Source organism: Mus caroli, chromosome 19 (genome assembly GCF_900094665.2).
Source record: "Mus caroli chromosome 19, CAROLI_EIJ_v1.1, whole genome shotgun sequence".
In the NCBI taxonomy this organism is placed as follows: domain Eukaryota; kingdom Metazoa; phylum Chordata; class Mammalia; order Rodentia; family Muridae; genus Mus; species Mus caroli.
This window is the reverse complement of record NC_034588.1, coordinates 54193192-54214672: the sequence shown is the minus strand read 5'-3', so window position 1 is coordinate 54214672 and position 21481 is coordinate 54193192. Positions and strand designations below refer to the sequence as shown.

General features: G+C 40.3%; 1 protein-coding gene across 1 annotated transcript in view; it reads right to left on the bottom strand.

Annotated features, from left to right (window-relative positions):
* Positions 1-21481, bottom strand: part of Atrnl1 (attractin like 1) — a 515328-nt gene that overhangs the window by 382591 nt on the left and 111256 nt on the right. Inside the window, exons 20-21 of the mRNA XM_021151617.2 lie at positions 13050-13143; positions 4383-4435 (exon numbers count right to left, since the gene is read on the bottom strand). Of these exons, the coding sequence (XP_021007276.1) occupies positions 4383-4435; positions 13050-13143 (147 nt within the window). The remainder of the gene's footprint in view (positions 1-4382; positions 4436-13049; positions 13144-21481) is intronic.

The following is a 21481-nucleotide window of genomic DNA, read 5'->3' as shown; positions in this document are numbered from 1 at the left end:
GAGTACCCAGCCTACCTCTACCACTACATCCTCCACACCACGCCTTCCTCCAGCTGGGAAAACAAAACATGCCCAAGCACTGTCAGAGTCCCATGGTGAATGCAAGATAAAACCTGAAACCATAAATTCTGGAGATAATAACGCTAATTAAAAAAAAAAACTTTATGCTAAACAGAGGCAAATCAGCAACAAAATATCAGGGTGGAGATCAGCGGCAGAGCATAGGGGCTCAGCAGCCCCAGGAATAAGCAAAAGGACACTTGGAAACTCGGAGTTGACATGCTGGAGAACAAAGGCAGCAGAAGAGGGCGAAAGACAAGAGTGTTTCAGCCAGAGGATGAAATTAAATGTCACTCTTTTAAAAGTTCCTCAAGTGCCGAAGGGATGGGTCAGCCATTACAGGCTAGGTTCACTACGAAAAAGCTCACAGGATATTCTCACTATTATGCTTTTTTAAAAAGGAGCAATGTTTCAAATTCATTCGCAAGAGTGAACCCACAATACAAACATATGCATATAAAATTAAATAAAACATAATCGAGGACTACATAGAAAGCATCATACAAGAAAACTCTATACTATACTCACTAATATATAAATAACCCTAAGTGAAGTATAAGAAGGTAATAGTTTGCAAAACTGAAGCAATGTTCCTTGAAAGTGTAAGTTACTCCAGAATAAAAAGTTTAATATTAGAAAACCCAATAATGAAATTCACTGTTTAATAATAGAAAACAAATAAATGAATGCATTCAGAGGCAAATTTTATAGCTCCCTAAGATAGGTACAGTTTGATTCAAAGAATACTTTAAATACTGTAAACACTCCACTGAATAAGGACATGTGGGACCACTGCGAGGACACAGCACACAACATGGCCAAACACATTAAAACTGACATGGAAAACGGAGGCATGGGGAAATGGCCATTAGTAACCTGCAAGCAGGCAGGCCCAAATTCAAGCCCAGCAACCATATAAAAATACCAGGCATGGAGGCAGAGAAAGGAGTGTGTGTGGTGTGTGTGTACTCAGCATCAACCAACCAGTCTAGACTGACTGCCAAGTTCAGGGTCAGTGGGCAACAGCATGTCGAGGTCAGGGCCTCAACCTGCATGAGATACGGCTCACTGAAGAAAAGCAACCTAAAGGAACTGACAGTACTCTAGCATGCCTCGTCACGGGGCACTCCTGAGCGTCTACGAGAGTGTAGAACTCAGAAGCACCACAGGTCAGCGCTGGAAACGAAGAATGGGACATAGCGCTGGAAAACAGCTTTGAAAGTGGATAAAAGTCCTAATGCAGCCTCACTATTCAGTGTTGATCTGGACTTGTCTGCCTGTGCTCACGTGTGCTTGTTTTGTAAAAACCAGGTCACACTGTGGAGCCCCCACTGGCTATCCTCCTGCCTCGGCTTCCCAAAGCTGGGATCACAGGCCTGGGCTCTTTGTTATGTCTGTTTTAATATGTGCGCACACCACTGACTATTTAAATGTTCACAAGAGCATGTCTCCAAATAGAACGTGGGAAAGAAATCTAATATCCATCGATTGGTGAACGAACAAAAGAAGCAAACTGAGATGATTGTAAAGTAGTCATTGATTCATAAAACTAAACTCACCATATTAACAAAGCAAAATAGAAACTCTTATAGTCATCAAATTGACACAGGAAAAATACCAATATAAAACTCAACAAGTGTGTTTACAGGCATTTCTCAGAATACCTAATTTGTAAATTGAAGTTCATTTCAATTAAAAAGCGGTCTTGTTCACACACCTCTAATCCCAGCACTCAGGAGGCAGAGAACGGTGGATCTCTTTAAGTTTGAGTTCAGCCTGGCTTACAGAGCTAGTTCTAGGACAAAGTTCTACAAAGAAACCCTGCCTAGGAGAGGGAAAAGGAAAAAAGAAGGAGGGAAAAAAATAAACAAAAGTGAACCTGCTTTTCATTTGGCTTGAACATGCTATCTTATCATTTTTTATAAGTTTTGTTTTCTGGTCTGGATTACGTCACTTGGATGACTGTTTCAAGCTCTATTCATTTACCTGAAACTTTATTCTTAACAGCTGATTACCATCCCGCTGGGTAAATATACCACAATTTCATTATCTCTTCCTCAGGTCTGGACGTCTGAGCCACTTTCCAGTGGCTATTATAAACAGAGCAGCAGTGAACATGGATGAACAGGTGTCTCTGCAGCGAGATCCTGAGTCCTTGAGCAAGTGTCTGTGTCTGTAGCAAAATCTAGAGACCTTCAGGCATGTGCCCAGGAGTGGTAGAGCTGGATCTTGATGTAGGTGGGGTATCAGCTTCCTGAGGAACTTCCACACTGATTTCCACAATGGCTGTACCAGTTCATACGCCTACCAGCAGCCAAATAGGCACCCCTCATCCTCCAGAGCCTGCGCCGTCATTTGTTGTATTAATCTTGGACATTCTGACTGCTGCTGAGATGAAATCTCAAAATAGTTTTAAAATCCCAGCCCTGAGAGGAGGAAATGAACAAAAGTCCTGCCCCTAACTGAGAAACTCCCTGTAACTGATGCCTGCCGGGAAGGGAGAACAGTGTCCTCTAACCTGTGTCACTGGGCACCTCAGGCACATGCCAGGGGCCTGCCTCAGAGGAGCTGGCCAAGGACAAATGGCACAGCTTGCTTTGGTTTTTAGGGTTTGGGGGATATTTTTTTTTGTCTTCTTCGTTTTATTGTTTTCTTTGAGGGGTTGGTAATATTTTTGAGGGGGGGGAAGGGAAGTAACATGGATCTGGGTAGGTCAGGAGGTAAGGAGGACACAGATTGGGGGATAGGAACACATGATCAAAATATACTGTTTGAAAAAATTAATTTACAAATAGATGCCTTTCAAGAAAACTACTTTTTACAGGATTGCAACATATCCAGAAATGATGGCACATGCTTTAAGAAGGATTTAAACAAATCATAAGCTAAGGAATGTCTGCCAGCCAAACATCTGACACAGGACTTCTATATAGAACAAAGAGTCTTAAAAACACCATACACTGTCCCATGTAACTGGCTGGCTTGCTTGTTTATTTGGTTGGTTTGGGTAAATTTGACACACACTAAAGGAATCTGGGAAAAGGAAACCTCAACTGAAAAAAAAAAAAAAAGCCTCCCCTAGATTAGCTCTCCAGCAAGTCTGAGGGAGGTTTTCCTGACTAATGGGCTCTACTTGAGTTCCTGCCTCAACTTCCCTCCGTGATGGAGCTCTAAACCCTTTCCTCCCCGAGTTGCTCTTGGTCTTAGTGTTAAACACAGCAATAGAAAGCAAACTGAAACAACCATGAAAATGAACCATCAAGAAAAAGTGTTAAAACACTCAAGTAACATGCGTGTGGTATGTGTGTGTGAAAGATTGTCAATATTGTTAGTAGTGGGTGACATGAAAAGTAAAACAGCCAGGCAGTGGTGACACACGCCTTTAATCCCAGCACTTGGGAGGCAGAGGCAGGCGGATTTCTGAGTTCGAGGCCAGCCTGGTCTACAGAGTGAGTTCCAGGACAGCCAGGGCTATACAGAGAAACCCTGTCTCGAAAAAAACAAAACCAAAACAAACAAGCAAACAAATGAAAAGTAAAACAATAGATGTCGTGGCCTAACTACTAGAATATTAAGAATTTAAAAGGCCAACAGCAAAACATGTGTTGAGGACAAGGAAGAACTGGAAATCTTGTGCACGGATGAGGAGAACACTGAGCGGAGGCCATTCAGGAAATAATCCTCCTGATTCTAGAGAAGCTAACCACCAACCAAATGACAGCGTCTGCAGACAGAAGAGCGGCGAGCATCTGGGCAAGGATCAATGGCGCCTTGTATACAATCTATCATAGAACTTTATCACTTCAAGTTTTTAAATACTACATTAACATTCTACATGTTTATTTGAACCCTATATTTTGCTCATCTTCCGGTCATATTATTATTTTACCTTTCAGAGTAGGAAAAATATACCAAATGCGTTAAGAGAACGCTGCAAATAGGAATTACCTTTCTTAGCAACAGATGTGGACGTGTAAAGAAATACAAATGACAGGAATGTTATAAACTCAATTTTTTTTTTTTGTTTTGTTTTTCTTCAAGACAGGGTTTCTCTGTGTAGCTCTGGTTGTCCAGGAACTCACTCTGTAGACCAGACTGGCCTCGAACTCAGAAATCTGCCTGCCTCTGCCTCTCGAATGCTGGGATTAAAGGCGTGTGCCACCATGCCCGGCCTAAACTAAAATTTTTAAATAAAAATTTTTAAGTAAATTAATAAAATATGTGGATGGGAATAACTATATTGTAATGAGCCGTCAGTATTCATTTACCGGAAGCTAACAATATAAATCAATTACTGTCAATAAAAACATCCAAATACTTACAATAGCATGTCCCCCTAAGTGGATTACCAACATAGCGATTTTCAGAGTCACATCTGTAAAAACATTAAAAAAAAAACTTGTTTAATATTAAATAATGTATACATGTTAAAACTATATCATGAAATGATTCTTTTAAAAAAATGTAAACTTCCAAAATAACTGACTGCAGAAATCCAACAATAAGTAAGCGTGAGTAAACAGAAAATATTTGTGAAAAAATGTGAAAAGGCCGTATCCAGGGCAGAGCCTGAGAAAAGTTTTTCTCTAAATCAATAGACGCAAACAAAGCAGAGTAATAAGATCTAAAACCAAAAGCTCAAATTCCTGACCTTTCACTAGATTATTAAGAATAAATACATTTGAAGACTCAAACACATGGACACTAAGTTAACTATTTCATAAATGTAATTACCTATAACAGCAGAGAAATGTATTAATTTTTCAAAAATTTTGGTTTTTGTCTTCGTGTCCTATCTCCATAAAAACTATCAGCATGAGACAGACATACAGACTTGATTGCGTAATTGTATTTCTTAAGATAGACTTCCACAATAAATGTTACAAAATACATGTACAAGAGTAAAAAAAACCTGCGGACGTGTCCTAAAGGGTGCTAGAAAGACTGTAAAGCCAGAAGATCAGCAGCTTCAATTTAAAGTTGAGTTTCCTACTAACATCAGATGCTTCACCCATAATGTCTCACCAAAATGACATGGGACATGTGCTGAGCCAGAACATTGGCGGGCATGTCAAAGTGGGCGAGTGACTTAGTATACAGGGTGCTCTACGGACACCATGGCCAAGGCATCATGGAAGGAGGAAGTCAGGACAGGAGCTCAGAAAGAGGCAGGAGCAGATATCATGGAGGGGGTGTTGCTGACTCCCTTTCTCATCGTGACTTGCTCAGTATGCTTTCTTACAGAAACCAGGAACAATAGCCTGGGGTGAGCCCATCCATGATGGACTGGGCCATCTACATCCAATACTGATGTTCATAGAATGTTGTAAGTTCACGAAAGGCACTTCCTTCTAACATCATGTCATTTAACAAGAGCCAGCCAGGTTTACAAGTCTTAATATGCCCTACTGCCCGCAGCCTGGTCTTAGGAGGCATCTTCTTCCCCAGGAAGAGCATGCCAACTTGTTATCCAATACCAAATGGTCAGCTCTGAAAACATGCATACTAGTAACATTACACAGACTAAGCAGGTTATATTTAAGTGTGTGTGTGTGTGTGTGCGTGTGTGTGTGTGTGTGTGAACAGAACTGGCCCAGAAGAAGAAAAGGGAAAGAGGAGATGTTATAAATATAATGGCAAAAGAATTTAAAGTTAAAATAAAATATATGTACCAAAGTAACTAAATATAATAGCTTCATATTTCAATTAAATTTAGCCTTTAAAAGGTTAGAGAAACCTTTGAAATGTCTCTTTTAACAGTACAGTTCATTAAAACAAGGATATTACAATCCAAATATATTTTAATAATGAAAAAATCAAACAGTGGAAAATAAGCTAAATAATATTACATTTTAGATTCATTTTAGCCATGTGCTTGCTAGTTTTATATTGGAGGCAAACCTTAAAGACATTAAAATATACCGCAAATCTCTCTAAAGCAATGTTACCTTAGTAGAAAATCAAGAAAGACCAGAGATGCAATAGAGAGTTCACCAACAGGCTCACTGGGCAACAGTGGGAGAGTAACCTTACAGACGACGGGGCTGCTCAGGGCACTCTGACTGAGGCCTCTGGTTTCTGATTCACTCCCATTAAAAACCTCAACCCCTTCCTTCTCTTGACCAGGCGTGATTGTCAGGGAACAAATGTCATGGCTGAAGCTCCAGTTTAAGTTGCCGTCAGGCACCCTTATGACTGAATTCTAGAATGGTTTTCAACACACTCTGTCCTCTGGCTGTGGAAGGTGATTCCTTTAAATGCTATCACTGAAGGCTCACTCATGTTCACAGCCTTGATTCCACAAAAGGCACTTTCTTCTAAGCTATGGCATTTAACAAAAACAGGAAGATTTACAAGACTTACAATTTAGGCTTCATAATCAAGTGTTAATATTACTGTGTAATCACTACTGCTTCTCCATCTGGTCCCAACTGACCAGCTATGAATCTCAGTGGTTACTCTAGCACACTGGATAATGCTGCTCCACTAACCATCACATTTAGTGCTGTCTGGCAGGCATCCATCATATCTCACCATGAAGCTCTGTTAACATCATGGAGTTCAAGTAACTCAGATGGTTATCACCTCCATGGAAGACTGAGGGGGACCTGGTTTTGTTTACTGACATAGGGAGTGATGACAAAGCAGAAAATGGAGGACAAATCCCCTCCCTTGTGCCTGCAGCATGGCATTGTGGTTAAAAACACGTCCTTGGCAAGCCTGCCAATCTCAATTCAATGGCTGGAGCCCATGGCAGACAGAGAGCACTGACTCCCAGAACTGTCCTCTTTCCTTCTGATTGAGTGCCAACCACACACTGTGGCATTAGCTATCTTACATCGCCTGTTTACAAGTGGGAAGAAATGACTAGCTTTGCAATCATCAAGAAAACAACACACACACACACACACATATATTAAAATTCAGGTACCACACATCAAATAGTCCAAGGAAATTTTGACTTTTTGAGTCTGGCTTATTTTTCTGAGCATAATGATTTCTAGTTGTATCTACTTTCCTTAAAATGTCATGATTTCATTTTTCTTTATGGCTGCGTAAATTCCCATTGAGTATATGTATCTATCACATTTTATTTAGCCATTCATCTGGGCTGGTTCCATACTGTGATTTGTGAACAGACAAACAAGGATGTTTCTATTGTACATCCATGTGGCAGGTTGAGTAATTTAGTCCTTCGGGTACAAACCAAGAACAGAACAGCTAAGACATCTGCCCACTCTCAGGGGTTTCATGAGGCCCTCCCTTGTCCTTCATGACTCCACAAGTTTATGTTCCCATTGGCCATAAATAACGTTCCTTTTTGTCCACAGCCTTGCCGGCATTTAGGTCATGAGTACCTTCAATTACAGCAACCTTGACTGGAGTGAGCTGGGCTCTTCCATGTCCCTGAATGCTAAGGTGTTGACCATTTTTATTTCTTCTATAGAGACCCATCTGTTGAGTTCAGTAGGTGCTTGTATTTTAAAATTACCATTTTCAGTACCAATTCTCTTGGAATGTTAAACTGAGAACTGTCATGATCATGACAGTATGACTACTGGGTTTTATGCTTTGTTTCTGGATACTTTGTTAGAGATAGGGCAGCCAAGACTGGTTTAAAATTCACAATATAACTGAGGCTACATTGGAAATGTATCCTCATATCGAAATGGATATTTCGATCATAATTACTACTGCCTTGCTCACCATGGTGGCCATTCCCTTCCACAGCTTATACAACAGAAAATGTTGTCTTAAACTCTTCTCCACTTGCAAGCTGAGTATGGTGCCTCACATCTTTCTTCTCCACACTGGGAGGAAGAGGCAGTGAGAACTCAGGATCTTTGTGAGTTCTAGACTAGCCTGGTCTACATAGTGAGTTCCAAGCCAGCCAGTACTACACACTAAGAGCCTATCTGAAGAAGAAGAAGAAAGAAGAAGAAGAAGAAGAAGAAGAAGAAGAAGAAGAAGAAGAAGAAGAAGAAGAAGAAGAAGAAGAAGAAGAAGAAGAAGAGGAGGAGGAGGAGGAGGGGGAGGAGGAGGAGGAGGAGGGAGGGGAGGGGGAAAAGGAGGAAGAGGAAGAAGAGGAGGAAAAGGGGGGAGTAGAGGAGAAGGAGGAAGAAGAAGAAAAAATAATTAAATCATCTCTTTTTTCTGTTTGAAACCAGTAGTGTCCATATAGGAGTTTGAGAGTATCTCTGAGAAGAGGGAATCTAAAATGCTATCCGTTCCTACTGTCTCGATGCTCTACACTACTAACAAAGGACCTCTATGAGCTAATTCATTCCATGAAGGCCAAAGGTGCTGCATGTATGCAGGCTCTTGCCTTTTTCTGTACTTTAGAAGGCCTTATTTGTTTGTTTGTTTGTTTGTTTGTTTGGTTGGTTGGTTGGTTGGTTGGTTATTTGGTTGTTTGTTTGGCTGGTTGGTTAGTTATTTGGTTAGTTGGTTGGTTGGTGGGTTGGGCGGTGTTTGTCATTGTGTACTGGTGGTTTGAGTTTCAATAAACTCAAGGATTTGTATTTTACAAAGCTTTTCTTTTGTTAGTCAATTAACAAGGGTGAGGGCAATATTCTCTGCAGCTCTCCATCCATGAGCAGACACTGAAGACACTGCAACCACATTCACGGTTGAGTCCTTGCTGTTCATGGCACTGTTCCCACTTCTGTATGCTGTCTTCTTACTCCAGAAAAATGTTATTCCTCCTTAAACTTCCAATTCAACTATATGCTCAGACCTTCTTCATACTCAATGAGTCTCTTCTCAGAAGCCAGCGAGAACAATCAATACATCTACTGAGCATTCTGTACTGATATAAAGCTGTTTTAGTTTGTTCGTTCAAATAAAGGGGTATAAACAAATACATGGCCAATGCAACAAATGACTTGCATAAGAAAGGAACCAGTATCCATGTAGGAAGTTTACAAAAATATGTGACATTTGATGACTTACATAAAGACAGGTGGAGCATGACCTTGGAAGGAAGGATTCATGGTTATTCTAAATCATTATTATAAGAAATCTGTGCATTATATTGTGGAAAGTACAACATTAGTAGCATGAAGTTACCTTAGCCAGGAATCATCTTATCAATTTTTCTTACTAATCTGAAGCAATAATTTAATCACTGTTTGTATATTTCAGTGACTACCTCTGCTTCCTAATGAAAGCATTTTCTACTATAACTATGACATAGCAAATTATTATTTCTAAAATGATATCATTTTTATTATCCCCATTCAAAAGTTAAAAATGGACTGAACAGCCATTTTGATATTGCATAATTGAGAATTCTCTCTTTAAATTGGTACCCCGTTTTTCAATGGATTATTTGATTTTTTGATATCTAGTTTCATGAGTTCTTTATATATTTTGGATATCATCTCTCTATTGGATATGGACTCAATAAAAACCATTGTGTAGGTTGCTGCTTTTTTCATATTGAGGGTGCGCTTTGCCTTACAGAGCTTTTCAGTTTCATGAGGTCCCATTTATTAGTTGTTGATCTCAGTATCTGGAGTATCAGTGTTCTGATCAAAAAGTGTCTCCTGTATCAATACATTCAACGCTCTTCCCCACTTTCTCTTCTATCGGGTCTAGTGTGTCTGCTTTTACATTGAGGTCTTTGATGCACTTAAACGAATTTTGTGCAGGATGATAAATGAAGATCTACTGGCAATATTCTAAACAAAGACAGCTAGTTAGACCAGCACCATTTGTTAAGATGCTTTCTTTGTTCTATTGTGTATTTCTGGCTTCTTCATCAAAAATCAGATGTCCATAGGTGTGTAGATTTACGACTGGGTCCTTGATTCAATTCCATTGACCAACATGTCTGTTTTTAGCCAACACCATGCAGTTTTTATTACTACTGCTCTGTAGTACAGTTTGAAATCCGGGGTGTTGATCCTCATGAAGTTCTTTTAGGTACTTCCTGATTGTTCTGGATATCCTGGGTTTTTTATTTTTCCATATAAAGTTGAAGATGGTTTCAAGGTCTGTAAAGAAATGTTTGGAATTTTGATGGGGACTGTACTGAATCTGTAAATTGCTCTTGGTCAGATGGACATTTTACTATGTTAGTCCTATCCATCCAGGAGCGTGAGAGAGCTTACCATCTTCTCATATCTTCTTCCATTTCTGTCTTCCAAGACTTGAAGTGTTTATCACAGCTTTTCACTTGGTTGGTCAGAGTAACCTCGAGGTGGTTTATATGATTTGAGGGTACTGTTTACCTGATTTCTTGCTTAGTCTATTTGTTGTGTGTGTGTGTGTGTGTGTGTGTGTCTGTGTGTCTGTGTGTCTCTGTGTGTGTCTGTGTGTGTCTGTGTGTGTCTGTGTGTGTCTATGTGCGAAGGCTACTTACTTTCTAAAATTGGGAAAGGAAAATCAAAACTACTTTGAGATTCCATCTCACACCTGTCAGAATGGCTAAAAACAACAACACAAGAGACAGCTCATGCTGACAAGGATGTGGAGCAAGGGACACCCACCCACTGCTGCTTGGAATAAGAACTTATATAGACACCATGTAAATCAATATGGCTCTTCCTCAAAAAATTATGGATTGATCTACTTCAAGACTCTGCTATATCATTTCTGAAGATATATAGATAGATAGATAGATAGATAGATAGATAGATATAGATATAGATATAGATATTCCTAGAGATATGTATATATATATATATATACACATATATATATACACACATATATGTATGTGTGTGTATGTATGTATATACATATATATACATGTATATATCCATATATATGTGTGTGTGTGTGTATGTGTGTGTGTGTGTATATATATATGGATATATATATATATCCATATAGATAATCCATCCTACCATAAGGACACTTGTTCAACTATGTTGATTACAGCTTTACTCATAATCGCCAGAAACTGAAAATAATCTATATGTACCCCAACCAAAGAATGGGTAAAGAAAATGTGGTACATTTATACAGTGGAGTATTAGTCAACTGTTTAAAAAAAGAAACATCATGAAATCTGTAGGCTCATGGATGCAACTAGAAAAAGTCACTCTGAGTGACATATATAATCCAGACTCAGAAAGACGGAGATGGTCTATACTCACTTATCAGTGGATATTAGCTGTTAAGTAAATGATAACCAAGCTACAACCCACTGACCCAGAGAAGTTAGGTAACGAGGAGGACTCTAGGCAGGATGCATGGATCTCCCAGGGAAGGGGAAAGAGATTTTGCCAGGAAACAGGGGGCAGGTGAGGATGAGAGCAAGAAGGATCAGGCTGTGGGCGAATGGAGGGACAGAGCGAGGGGAGAGACGACTGGGGTTGGCGGACATTTGGTGAGAGCAGTGGGAACAGCTGTGCCTCTGACTCTCCTGCCTGCTCTCGGGACTACGCTCCTTGCATTGGGTTGCCTTGTCCAGCCCTGACTGAGGGCTTTTGCCTTGTTTTGTTGGAGACCTGCTGTTTTCTTAAGGGAAACAGAGGGGAAGTAGGGGGTGGGGGCTGTGAGGAGTGGAGAGAGGGAAAACAGTGGTCAGGGTGTAGTGTATGAGAGGAGATGCTACTGTATGCAGAAACAAAATCACACAAAAGTGATCTTCATAAGCTGTTATTCCAGCTCCTCTTTGTAAAAATTCATAAATTAGATCAAAAGCAAAATATATTTTTGTCATTCATATTTTAGGTAAAATACATATGCTTGACCTGTAACTGGTATTAAGCTGAGTTTATTAGCTCATGAGTAAATAAAAATGTCGCTCTCTTTTGTCTAAGAACAAAAGCATGTTCTTAAAACGCAATCACAAAAGAGGTAACTAGCATAGAGCTATATATCTAAATCACTTATGGAAAACTGTAATAATTACTTTCAGTTCATAATCATGGTTGCAACGAAGATTTTCCTTTTGCCTGCAATGCTGTAGCGTGGCTCTACCATGTAGACATGACCTTCATCGCTGTGATGACACAACGATGCTTATGACTGCTATATAATCTGAGGGGGCGCGAAGGCGGCAAAGCACGCGTACAGTTAGTGCTACTGTTTAAAAAGTGCTAAGATGGTCATGCTGTAGCCTCACACTCTTCTACTTATGGGGCCTGTGCAGATTCACCTGTGAATGACAATAAAGCTGGCTCTACGCAGAACACACATTACTGGGATATCACAGGCATCCCTCTCACATAGCATGCAAGCCTTGAGTTAGCTCATTCTAGTCAGGCCAGTGTGGCCGAATGGAGCCGACATAAGACCTAAGCCTTTGGCTTCACTTTAGCTACAGGGTTCACATTTAAGAGACTCACTGGCTTCTCTTAACTTGAAGTGTAGTCAATGATGTCAAATAAAAAATTTCAGGTACTTATAATTTAGGGAATTCTTTATTAGTTTTTACCTGATAATTGCATAATTAATATAATGGAAACGTAATTTTTCTCGAGTTATAAATATACATGAAAACTGAGCATTTCTTTGTACCTATTTTAATATTAATCCATACAAAACTGATTTTAAAATAATGTACACGAACAACATTAAGGAAAGGAAATAATTTAATGTACTGCCTTTTAAAGTCACATTTGGAAGGTAATAATATTGGGAATAACTGTATGTCACAAGAAAGTCACTCATAAAGAACTGACGGCAGAATACTGGTTCCTGCGTAATGAACAATCTAAGAGGAAAGGGAGGCTGGTGGCTCACAGCAGTGAGCCGACTGTGGATTCGCAGAACCCAGGTAGGAGGTCAGGTGCGGTGGCACTGCGCATTCTCTGCAGAAACAGGGATCCTGTCAGCGAGTTCCACAGGCTTGGCTCCACAGCCTCTGTAACTGCCATGTATGTTTTTCAAAAGAACTGATAATACCTAAATGAAAATAGCTTACAATCCTCTAAGCTTAACTGACATAATGCTAAATTCAAAAAACTAAAACATAAAAGTTAGTTTGAGGCACAAAATCTGTGAGAGTCTCAGAAACGAGGGCTGGTACTCACAGCTGGCACTGGTCACCCTTGATCCCCTTCGTTGTGCAAAAACACTTTCCCGTGTGCAGGTGACAGACGTTCGCATGGCCGCCGCACGTGCAAGCTGGAAGTCAAAACAGCATAGTATCTATTAAGTATTATTATTAATTATTATCTTATTTTATGGGACTGTCTCCTCATGTCATCTGTAAGTCATAAGAAGGTAAAATCACCTATATGACTTTGCAAAACTTTGCAAAAATCCTTAAAACTTCCAAGTGTTCTCTATCTACCATGTACCTAAGCAGTTCGCTAATTCTCCTTTGTGTTTCTGTTTGTGATCTAACATGACATTGGTGAAAGAAGTGGCTAAAGAGATAGCAGGTGTCGTGGTGCACAACTCCAGTCCCAGGACATGGGAGATGCATGGTGCACACCTCCAATCCCAGCACATGGGAGATGCATGGTGCACACCTCTATTCTCAGAACATGGGCAGATGGATGGTGCACACCTCCAATCCCAGCACATGGGAGATGGATGGTGCACACCTCCAATCCCAGAACATGGGAGATGCATGGTGCACACCTCCAATCCCAGCACATGGGAGATGCATGGTGCACACCTCCAATCCCAGCACATGGGAGATGCATGGTGCANATCCCAGCACATGGGAGATGCATGGTGCACACCTCCAATCCCAGCACATGGGAGATGCATGGTGCACACCTCCAATCCCAGCACATGGGAGATGCCTGGTGCACACCTCCAATCCCAGTAAGTGGGAGGGGAACACATGTGCACATCTCCAGTTCCCACATGTGGAGGGAAGGCATCAGACCCTTGGCTACATAAAGCATGGATATGGCTTTGAAAAGGTGACTGAATCAGAACACTCATAGGTAAAATGTAAAGAGCAAGAACCCTGGGGCACAGTGACTTAATGTCAAACATGCTTCTATAGTCGCTACCTATGTAACTTTAAACAATTTACTGAAACTCTCTAGTTTGCTTTCAGCACCTATAAGTAGAGAATAACAGTACTTAGTTCTAAGGACTCGTGAGAATTAAATGACATATTGAAATTTGGAACACTTAACTTGCCAGGCAGGCAGTGGTGGTGGCAGCACACACCTTTAATCGTGGCACTCAGAAGGCAGAGGCAGATGGATCTCTCGGTTGAGGCCAACCTGGTCTACAGATCGAGTTCCAGGACAGTCAGAGCTACTTTCAACAAAGGCAGCACCGATTGGCATTAGCACTAGTAATGAGCACAGCGGCTGGCACCTCGTATGGTGGTACCGCCCCAGGCACTCAGTGCAACGCTTGTCTCTGACCTCTGGGATTAAAGTTGCTGACAGAGTCATCACAACTGTGGCAGAGGAGTCAGAGCAATAAAGGTCTCTAGGGACTGCTCTCACATCTGATGATGAAAAGGTAAGTTGCTTTTTCTAACTGCACTTCTAGTTAAGAACAGAAGTGGCGGTGCCACACCACCTTTACAGAGATAAGAAAGATAAGGGAACATACGAAAAACGCACCAAAGGAGCAGATCCCAGATCAACGGAATAAATTCCTAAAAAGACATAAACTTCCAAAACAAAGTAGCGAAGAAACACACAAAATATCCTCAGTAGTTTCATAACAATAACTAGTAATTAAAAAGTGCCCACAAAGAAAAGCTTAGATAGAAATACTGAGAAACGTCATCCAATATTGCTAATGCCGGATCTTCACAAACTCCTCACAAAATTAAGAAATAAAATAAAATAAAATAAAAAACCTTCACAATTTACTCTAGGAGACAATATTACCTTGACATCCAAATTAAAAGCCACAAGGAAATGCAAATACTGACAAGACATCTTATGAGCATACATGCAGAAAAACTCAACAAATTAGAAATGGAAATCTGGGAACATGTGAAAGGTCTCACATGACCATGAAGGATTTTTATCAAGAGAGAACACAGGGCTGGAGAGATGGCTCAGTGGTTAAGAGCACTGACTGCTGGCTCTTCCAGAGGGCCTGAGTTCAATTCCCAACAACCACATGGTGGTTCACAACCATCTGTAATGGAATCTGATGCCCTCTTCTGGTGCATCTAAAGACAGCAACAGTGTATTCATAAGCATAAAATAAATAAATAAATCTTTTAAAAATAGAGAGACAGAGAGAAAGACAGTTTAATAGTCAAATATCAGTATTGTTACATCATACTGGCCAATAAAAAATGATATTAATTCAATAAATCAGAAACATCATTTGAGAAAACCTAACTTTCTTTCATTCTTTCATAATTAATGATACGTGCCTTTAATTCCAACACTTCTGAAACATAGGCAGGCAGATATCTGTGAGTTTGAGGCTAGTCTGGTCTACATAGCAAGTCCTAAGCCAGGTTAGCAATGTCATATAGTGAGACTCTTGTCCAAACAAAACTTGTCAGCTCTAACTGGGACATCTACTTCATACCACAGCCTGGCAGAGGCTTGGGGGTCATAAAAAAAGACAGGGGTGGAAAGACTATAAAGGCAGGGAGGTATGGAACGGCTGTGAAACTGTCTCTTCAACATGACAGGGACAATGCACACACATGACCTGCACAAGATCACACCAGCCAAACTGCCAACCCAATGTCAGGTATGTCAGGTGTGTCACATGGTTCCAGTGCCAGCTGAGGAGCAAGCACACTTGAGGGCTACTAAGGAAGACAGTGTCAGCGTTTAGGGATGCCACCCCTGCCAGGACCCAGTTGATGGGCTTCAAAAAGAGTGTCCGGAAGAGGGTAAACGCTGAAGTGGCTGCAGAAGATAGATTCAGTCAAAACACATTTCATGTGTGAAATTCTAAAAACATACCCTTTAAAAAAAAATCAGTAAATCAGAAATAGAAGGAATTCACTAAACATAAACTGCAGTTTAGAAAACTAAAAAGCCTCTAGCATCATGCTTAACAGTGGGAGACTACATGTTTTCTTCCCCTAAAATCAAGAAGTCTTTGCTCTCTCTTCATTTACGTCATTGATTTCCATCTTGTATGGGACATTCGAATCAAGGCAAACAAAAAATAAACAGTCAAATACAAAAAAAAAAAAAAAAAAAAAAAGCCAAGCATAAAGCTGAGGCTGGTTATGAGTATATTATTTTTTCTACTCAAGGAAATATTCTCCTAAAAATTAAAAATCTGATAAGCAAAGATAAATGTGAAAGATCACAATACAGAAAGCAGAGTTTGGTAGTATGGTATTTGCCTAGCAGGTGTAAGGTCCCTAAGTTGATCCCTATAGCCACAAAAACAAATAATAAACCTTAAATAACTTCAGGGTGGCTAGTGAGGCTTGGCTAGCCTAGCCCAAAGGTCTGCCATATTTCTGTAACTAGCAATGAAAAATGAAAATATGACATAATTCCACTATAAAAGAGCATTAAAATGCTAGGGCAGTAGCTACATCGATAAAGTGCGTGCTACCAACCATGACCTAAGTTTGATTCACAAAACCCACATTAAAAACAAAAACAAACACACACGGGTGTCGAGGGTCCTGTTTGTAAAAGGCAAAGTCAGGTGGATTCATAGGAGAGAGCTGGCCAGACAGCCTAGCCTATTTGTCAAGTTCCAGGACACTGAAAAATGCTGTCTCAAGAAACAAGTTGGTGACTGCTCCAGGAGCTCACATGAAGCTGTCCGATGGATTCCACATTCCTGCACACAAGCACAACCCAGAGAGAGAAAGAAGAGAGACACGGAAAGACGCAGAGAGGGGGAGGTTAAGATTAACGAAATCCTGAAGAGGTAATTTCAGTAAGGTATCAAAACAGGTATCCTGAAAACTGTAAAATACTGTTGAAAGAAAACTAAAGACGGTATAAATAGAGTGAAAGAAATATCAATTCACGGCTGAGAAAACCAGTTACCCAACTGACAGTATGAGGAGAGTTACTGCAATCCCCAAGAGAAACCTAGCTGGCTACTTTGTACAAATTGACAAATTGATTCTCAAACTCAATTATAGTGACAAAGAACAATGGGAAAGGGTCTTGAGGGATAAAATCAGCCATCCCAACTTCAAACACCACTGTAAAGCCACAACAGTAAATTCAGACAGAATTAATAGAGCTACAGAATTCTGGGGAGTGGGGGAGGGGGAAGGAAGATCTGAGTCAACCCATCCAGGAGCAGACGAGGCTAGTCAGGCAGAAGGGCAAGCATGGGCTGGGTCATGCACACCAACCACAGAAATCATTCCAGTGAGTAAGAAGCCTAATCTTAAGGCTTAAAAGATCCCAAAACAAAAAATTCAAATGAGTACGTGATTTTTCTTGTACTAAGATATTTTAAAGATTCATTAGATTTGAGGTCAATCATGTATGAGGGGTGTTAAGTTTTATTATCAAATAATATTTCTTTGATATATCATGTCAAAATAATTATTAGGGAGTGGACATTGGAGATGTCTTTCAGTAGCATAATTGTTGTGAATGATATTATAAGAACACCTATGGATACATTGTTGGAAGATACATTGTACTTTTTTTTTCTACCTGCCTAGAACTAGACTGGCTCTGTCCTTCTACTTGGCTGGTTTGATTGACTGGCCACATTCTAAGGACAGTTGTACACATTAGCATTTCCATTAGTCATCCATGCAAGTTCCAATTTCTCTGCCTTGTCATTCATTCTGGTTATCGTTTGCATTTTAATTAGAACCATAAATCGGATCCGAAAGAAGATATGATTTGCATTTACTTTATAACTATGAATACAGTGACTTTTTCTGTGCTTACTAGTATGTTTTCTTTCAAATAATGTTGATTCACATCCATGGATAAATTCTTTTAACTAGGAAATTCATCTTTTCATTGTTGAATTAAAATTGTTGTTTTTATCCTAGATATAAGTAAGATATATGTTTTGCAAAACATTCTCCTGTAATGTATGGTTCTTTTATTTTATCGGTGGTATTTTTTGTCATGCGAATATCTTAAGATTGATAAAGTATTCTGTCCTTTCTTCCTTCCTCTCTCTTTCTTTTCCTGTGCTTGATGTCTTCATGAATTATCTTTCTACTGTTATGATAAAATATCATGACCGAAAGCAACTAAAAGGAGAAAGGGGCTTATTTTGACTTAAAGTTCAGATGGGGGGAGTGAGCTCAGAAAGCCTAGGTCTGGGACAGGAAAGTGGGTGTGCCGGCTAGTGTGGGTCAACTTGATACGAGCTAGAGTCATCTGAGAGGAGGGAAACACAATAGAGAAAATGATTCCATACAATCCAGCTGTAGGGCATTTTCTTAATGAGTGATTGAGCGGGGAGGACCCAGACCTTTGTGAGTGGTGCCCTCCCTGGGCTGGTGGTCCTGGTTTCTATAAGAAAGCAGACTGAGCAAGCCAGTAAGCAGCACCCCTCCATGTCCTCTGCATCAGCTCCTGCCTCTGGGTTCCTGCCCTACTTGAGTACCTGCCCTGACTTCCTTCAGTGATGAACAGTGATGCAGAAGTGTAACCCAGTTTATACTTTCCCTCTGAGTTGCTTCTGTCATGGAGTTTTATATCACAGCAATAGTGACCCTGAGACACTGGGTGATGACATTTTACCAACACATAGAGGCTTGCTTGAAGAGAAAGCCTTGTCTGGAAAGTTGAACGCAAAAAGGCTCGGGGGAGGCGGCATACTTTGGTAGAAAAAGCAGAAAGGACTAGAGCCTACTTAAGATGGGACTGTACAGGCTTATTGGTATGGCTTTATGAATAAAGTGTATAAGTGAATTTCTTTTAATAAATACCAGATAATTGGGAAGATCCCAATTTACTTTATGCCTATTCCTGGGAAGTATGTGTTAACTATGATATCAACAGTCTGTTTTCCAAAAGTAATATACAAAATGTTTTATAACATTTTATAATGTGTTCAAAAACCAATAATTTTAAGTCAGCCTTACTGAGATATACAAAGATGTGACGGAAGTTGCCTTTTTATACAACACAATTCAGTGGTGTGTGTGTGTGTGTGTGTATTGACAGAAATGGGCCCTCATGATTGCAGTCTTACTTGACAGAATTTTTATCATTCCCTCTCAAAAAAAAAAAAAGCATTTTCAGTCCCTCCCCCAGTGTCCAGCTCTCTACCTTCTCCCAACTAGAAATCCATCCTCTATACAGACTGAATTATTCTTGAAATTTTATTCATAAAGTCATACAAATAAGTTTGCCTATTTTCCTTTAATGAGAATATACGATTTGAGATTTCCACAAATGAAAGATAAGATGTGAAACAAAGAATAAAGACTATGCCTTGCGCCTCACTGGCTACAGCCCTCAGGAGAGAGAAAGGGCCCTGCACCTTGCCTGAGCAGCTCTGTAGAGCTAGCCCTGCCTGCCCAGAGGGAATGAGAGCAGGAGACCAGGCTCTGCCCCTTGCCCATGTGGCCCTGGCTGAGCCTGCCTGGCCAGGGTAGTGCTGAGGCGCTCCCACTAGTGGTGTGGGTGCAGGAGAGCTGGCAGGCCGACCAGCTCAACCATTGGCCCAGATCCAAGGCCTTGAGTTGGCACTACCAACATCTACCCCATCTATGGTCTGCTGGAGTGCATGAAGGGGCCGGTCCTACAGATCCTAACTGCAGGATCTCCATGACACAGGGCAACAACAGGATATCCAAGTGGAGTCCCAGTGAGATTCTAGTATTGATGATAGAGCAGGAACCAGAGGCCCTGAAACAGACCAGATCAATGGTTTACTGCAATGAACACCTGCAAGTAAAGATGTGTGGACAAAAGTGTGTACTGTGGGGCACACTGTGACACTCTACAGCTTCCACAAGATTATTGGGGGGGGGGGCGGGAAGCTATGAGGGCAGAGGTACAAAAGGAAGGGGAGATGAGTGGGATTGGGGGCTCTGATGTGAAATTAACAAAGAATCAATAAAAAGTTAAATAAAAATAAAGAATATCATCAAGGAATAAAGGAACACTAAGATTTATTGTTAATATGTGACTGTTTAGTGATTGAACATACCATCACACAGTTCAACGATAATCTGAACAATTTCAGACAAATATTGAGGCATATCCCAAGGAACACTAAAATCAATGCATATTAATATTTTAAAACTTGTATTTTATTTATCCTTCCTGGGAAAACATTGTAATAGTTATTCTTGCAGATTTTCCTTGAAGAATTATCATCGTATGGTAACTTTAATAATTTCTGAAACAAAAACCCCCACACATTAATATATCTTTTATGGAGCTCATTTTGCAAGAGTTCCCCTGTGGTACTACACTTCAGAGTAAAATGGCACAAATGCACCTTAAATGCAATTGTTTAAAATTTATACTTCACGGCGGTTTTTATATTTTTCTGTGTTGTCAGCATCCAAGGCCATTGTTTTGTGCTGAGCAAGCACCTACGAAATCACGCCGTGGCCTTTAGTTTGGGAAATTTTATTTGGCAGTGATCTTATAGCCTGGATACACACTAGGGGGACACAACACAGTCACATGGTATTTCTGTCCCCCAAAATACAAAGCTGCAGTGGCGACTTAAAAGCAAAACTAAACATTGAAGAAAAAACAGTAGAAAGGTCTTTTACATGAGCTGTACACCGTAGAAACAAAATCCCAGCGGTCACAATCGGCAGCCATGTTCTGCTCCTTGTCTGTCATGAACACATGACAACAGTTTCTGGAGTTCATGCCAATTTAATCTCTTTTGTAGTCTTCTATGCTAATTATGTTTAATGAAATATCCTAGGTTTATTACCAATTAGATATCTAATGTGGTAAAATTCTACATAAGGAAAAAGTGTAACAGACACATAATTTAAAATTCTGTCCTTCCGAATCCCAATAGGCTCCTCCAGTCTTGACTTCAGTCTTGCTAGCCTTGACCAACCAGCCCATGAGACACGTGAAACCTCAGCTCCACGCCTCTTCTGGGAGTGAGCTATATGGGCACAGATGGGGAAAGAGCTGCCTCTTGTGCTGTGCTGTAAAAGGCTTCTCCGGTCCATGCCACAGCAGGTAAGTCTGTTGTTAATCCGAATTGCAGATGAACCAGCTAAAAGACACTAATCTGTAGAGAGTTGGCTGTGGACACCGTGGTTGGAAACCTGGGTGCGCTCAGGAAGGAGCTGGGCAGCACAGCGTGCACATATGAGCACATAGATATTCCTTGCTGAGTCAGTTTTTTCATGTTGTCATAATTCTTCATGCAGATTGCTAATTTTCTTGTCCATTTTGGTAAGCGTCCCTTCCATGCTGCTGACTTTCCCTTCCATGTACAGAAATGAATTTATGTACTTGTTTGTATTCTCTCTCAGGTCATTGATGATTTTTAACAAACAAAAAAAATTACTTCAGAAAAATTCTTCATTTATCTGTAAACTAGTTGTCCTAATTGTTTGCATTATAGAATACAATTAGACAGACATCCAGGCAACATTCTTAGCAATGTTCTTGGTATT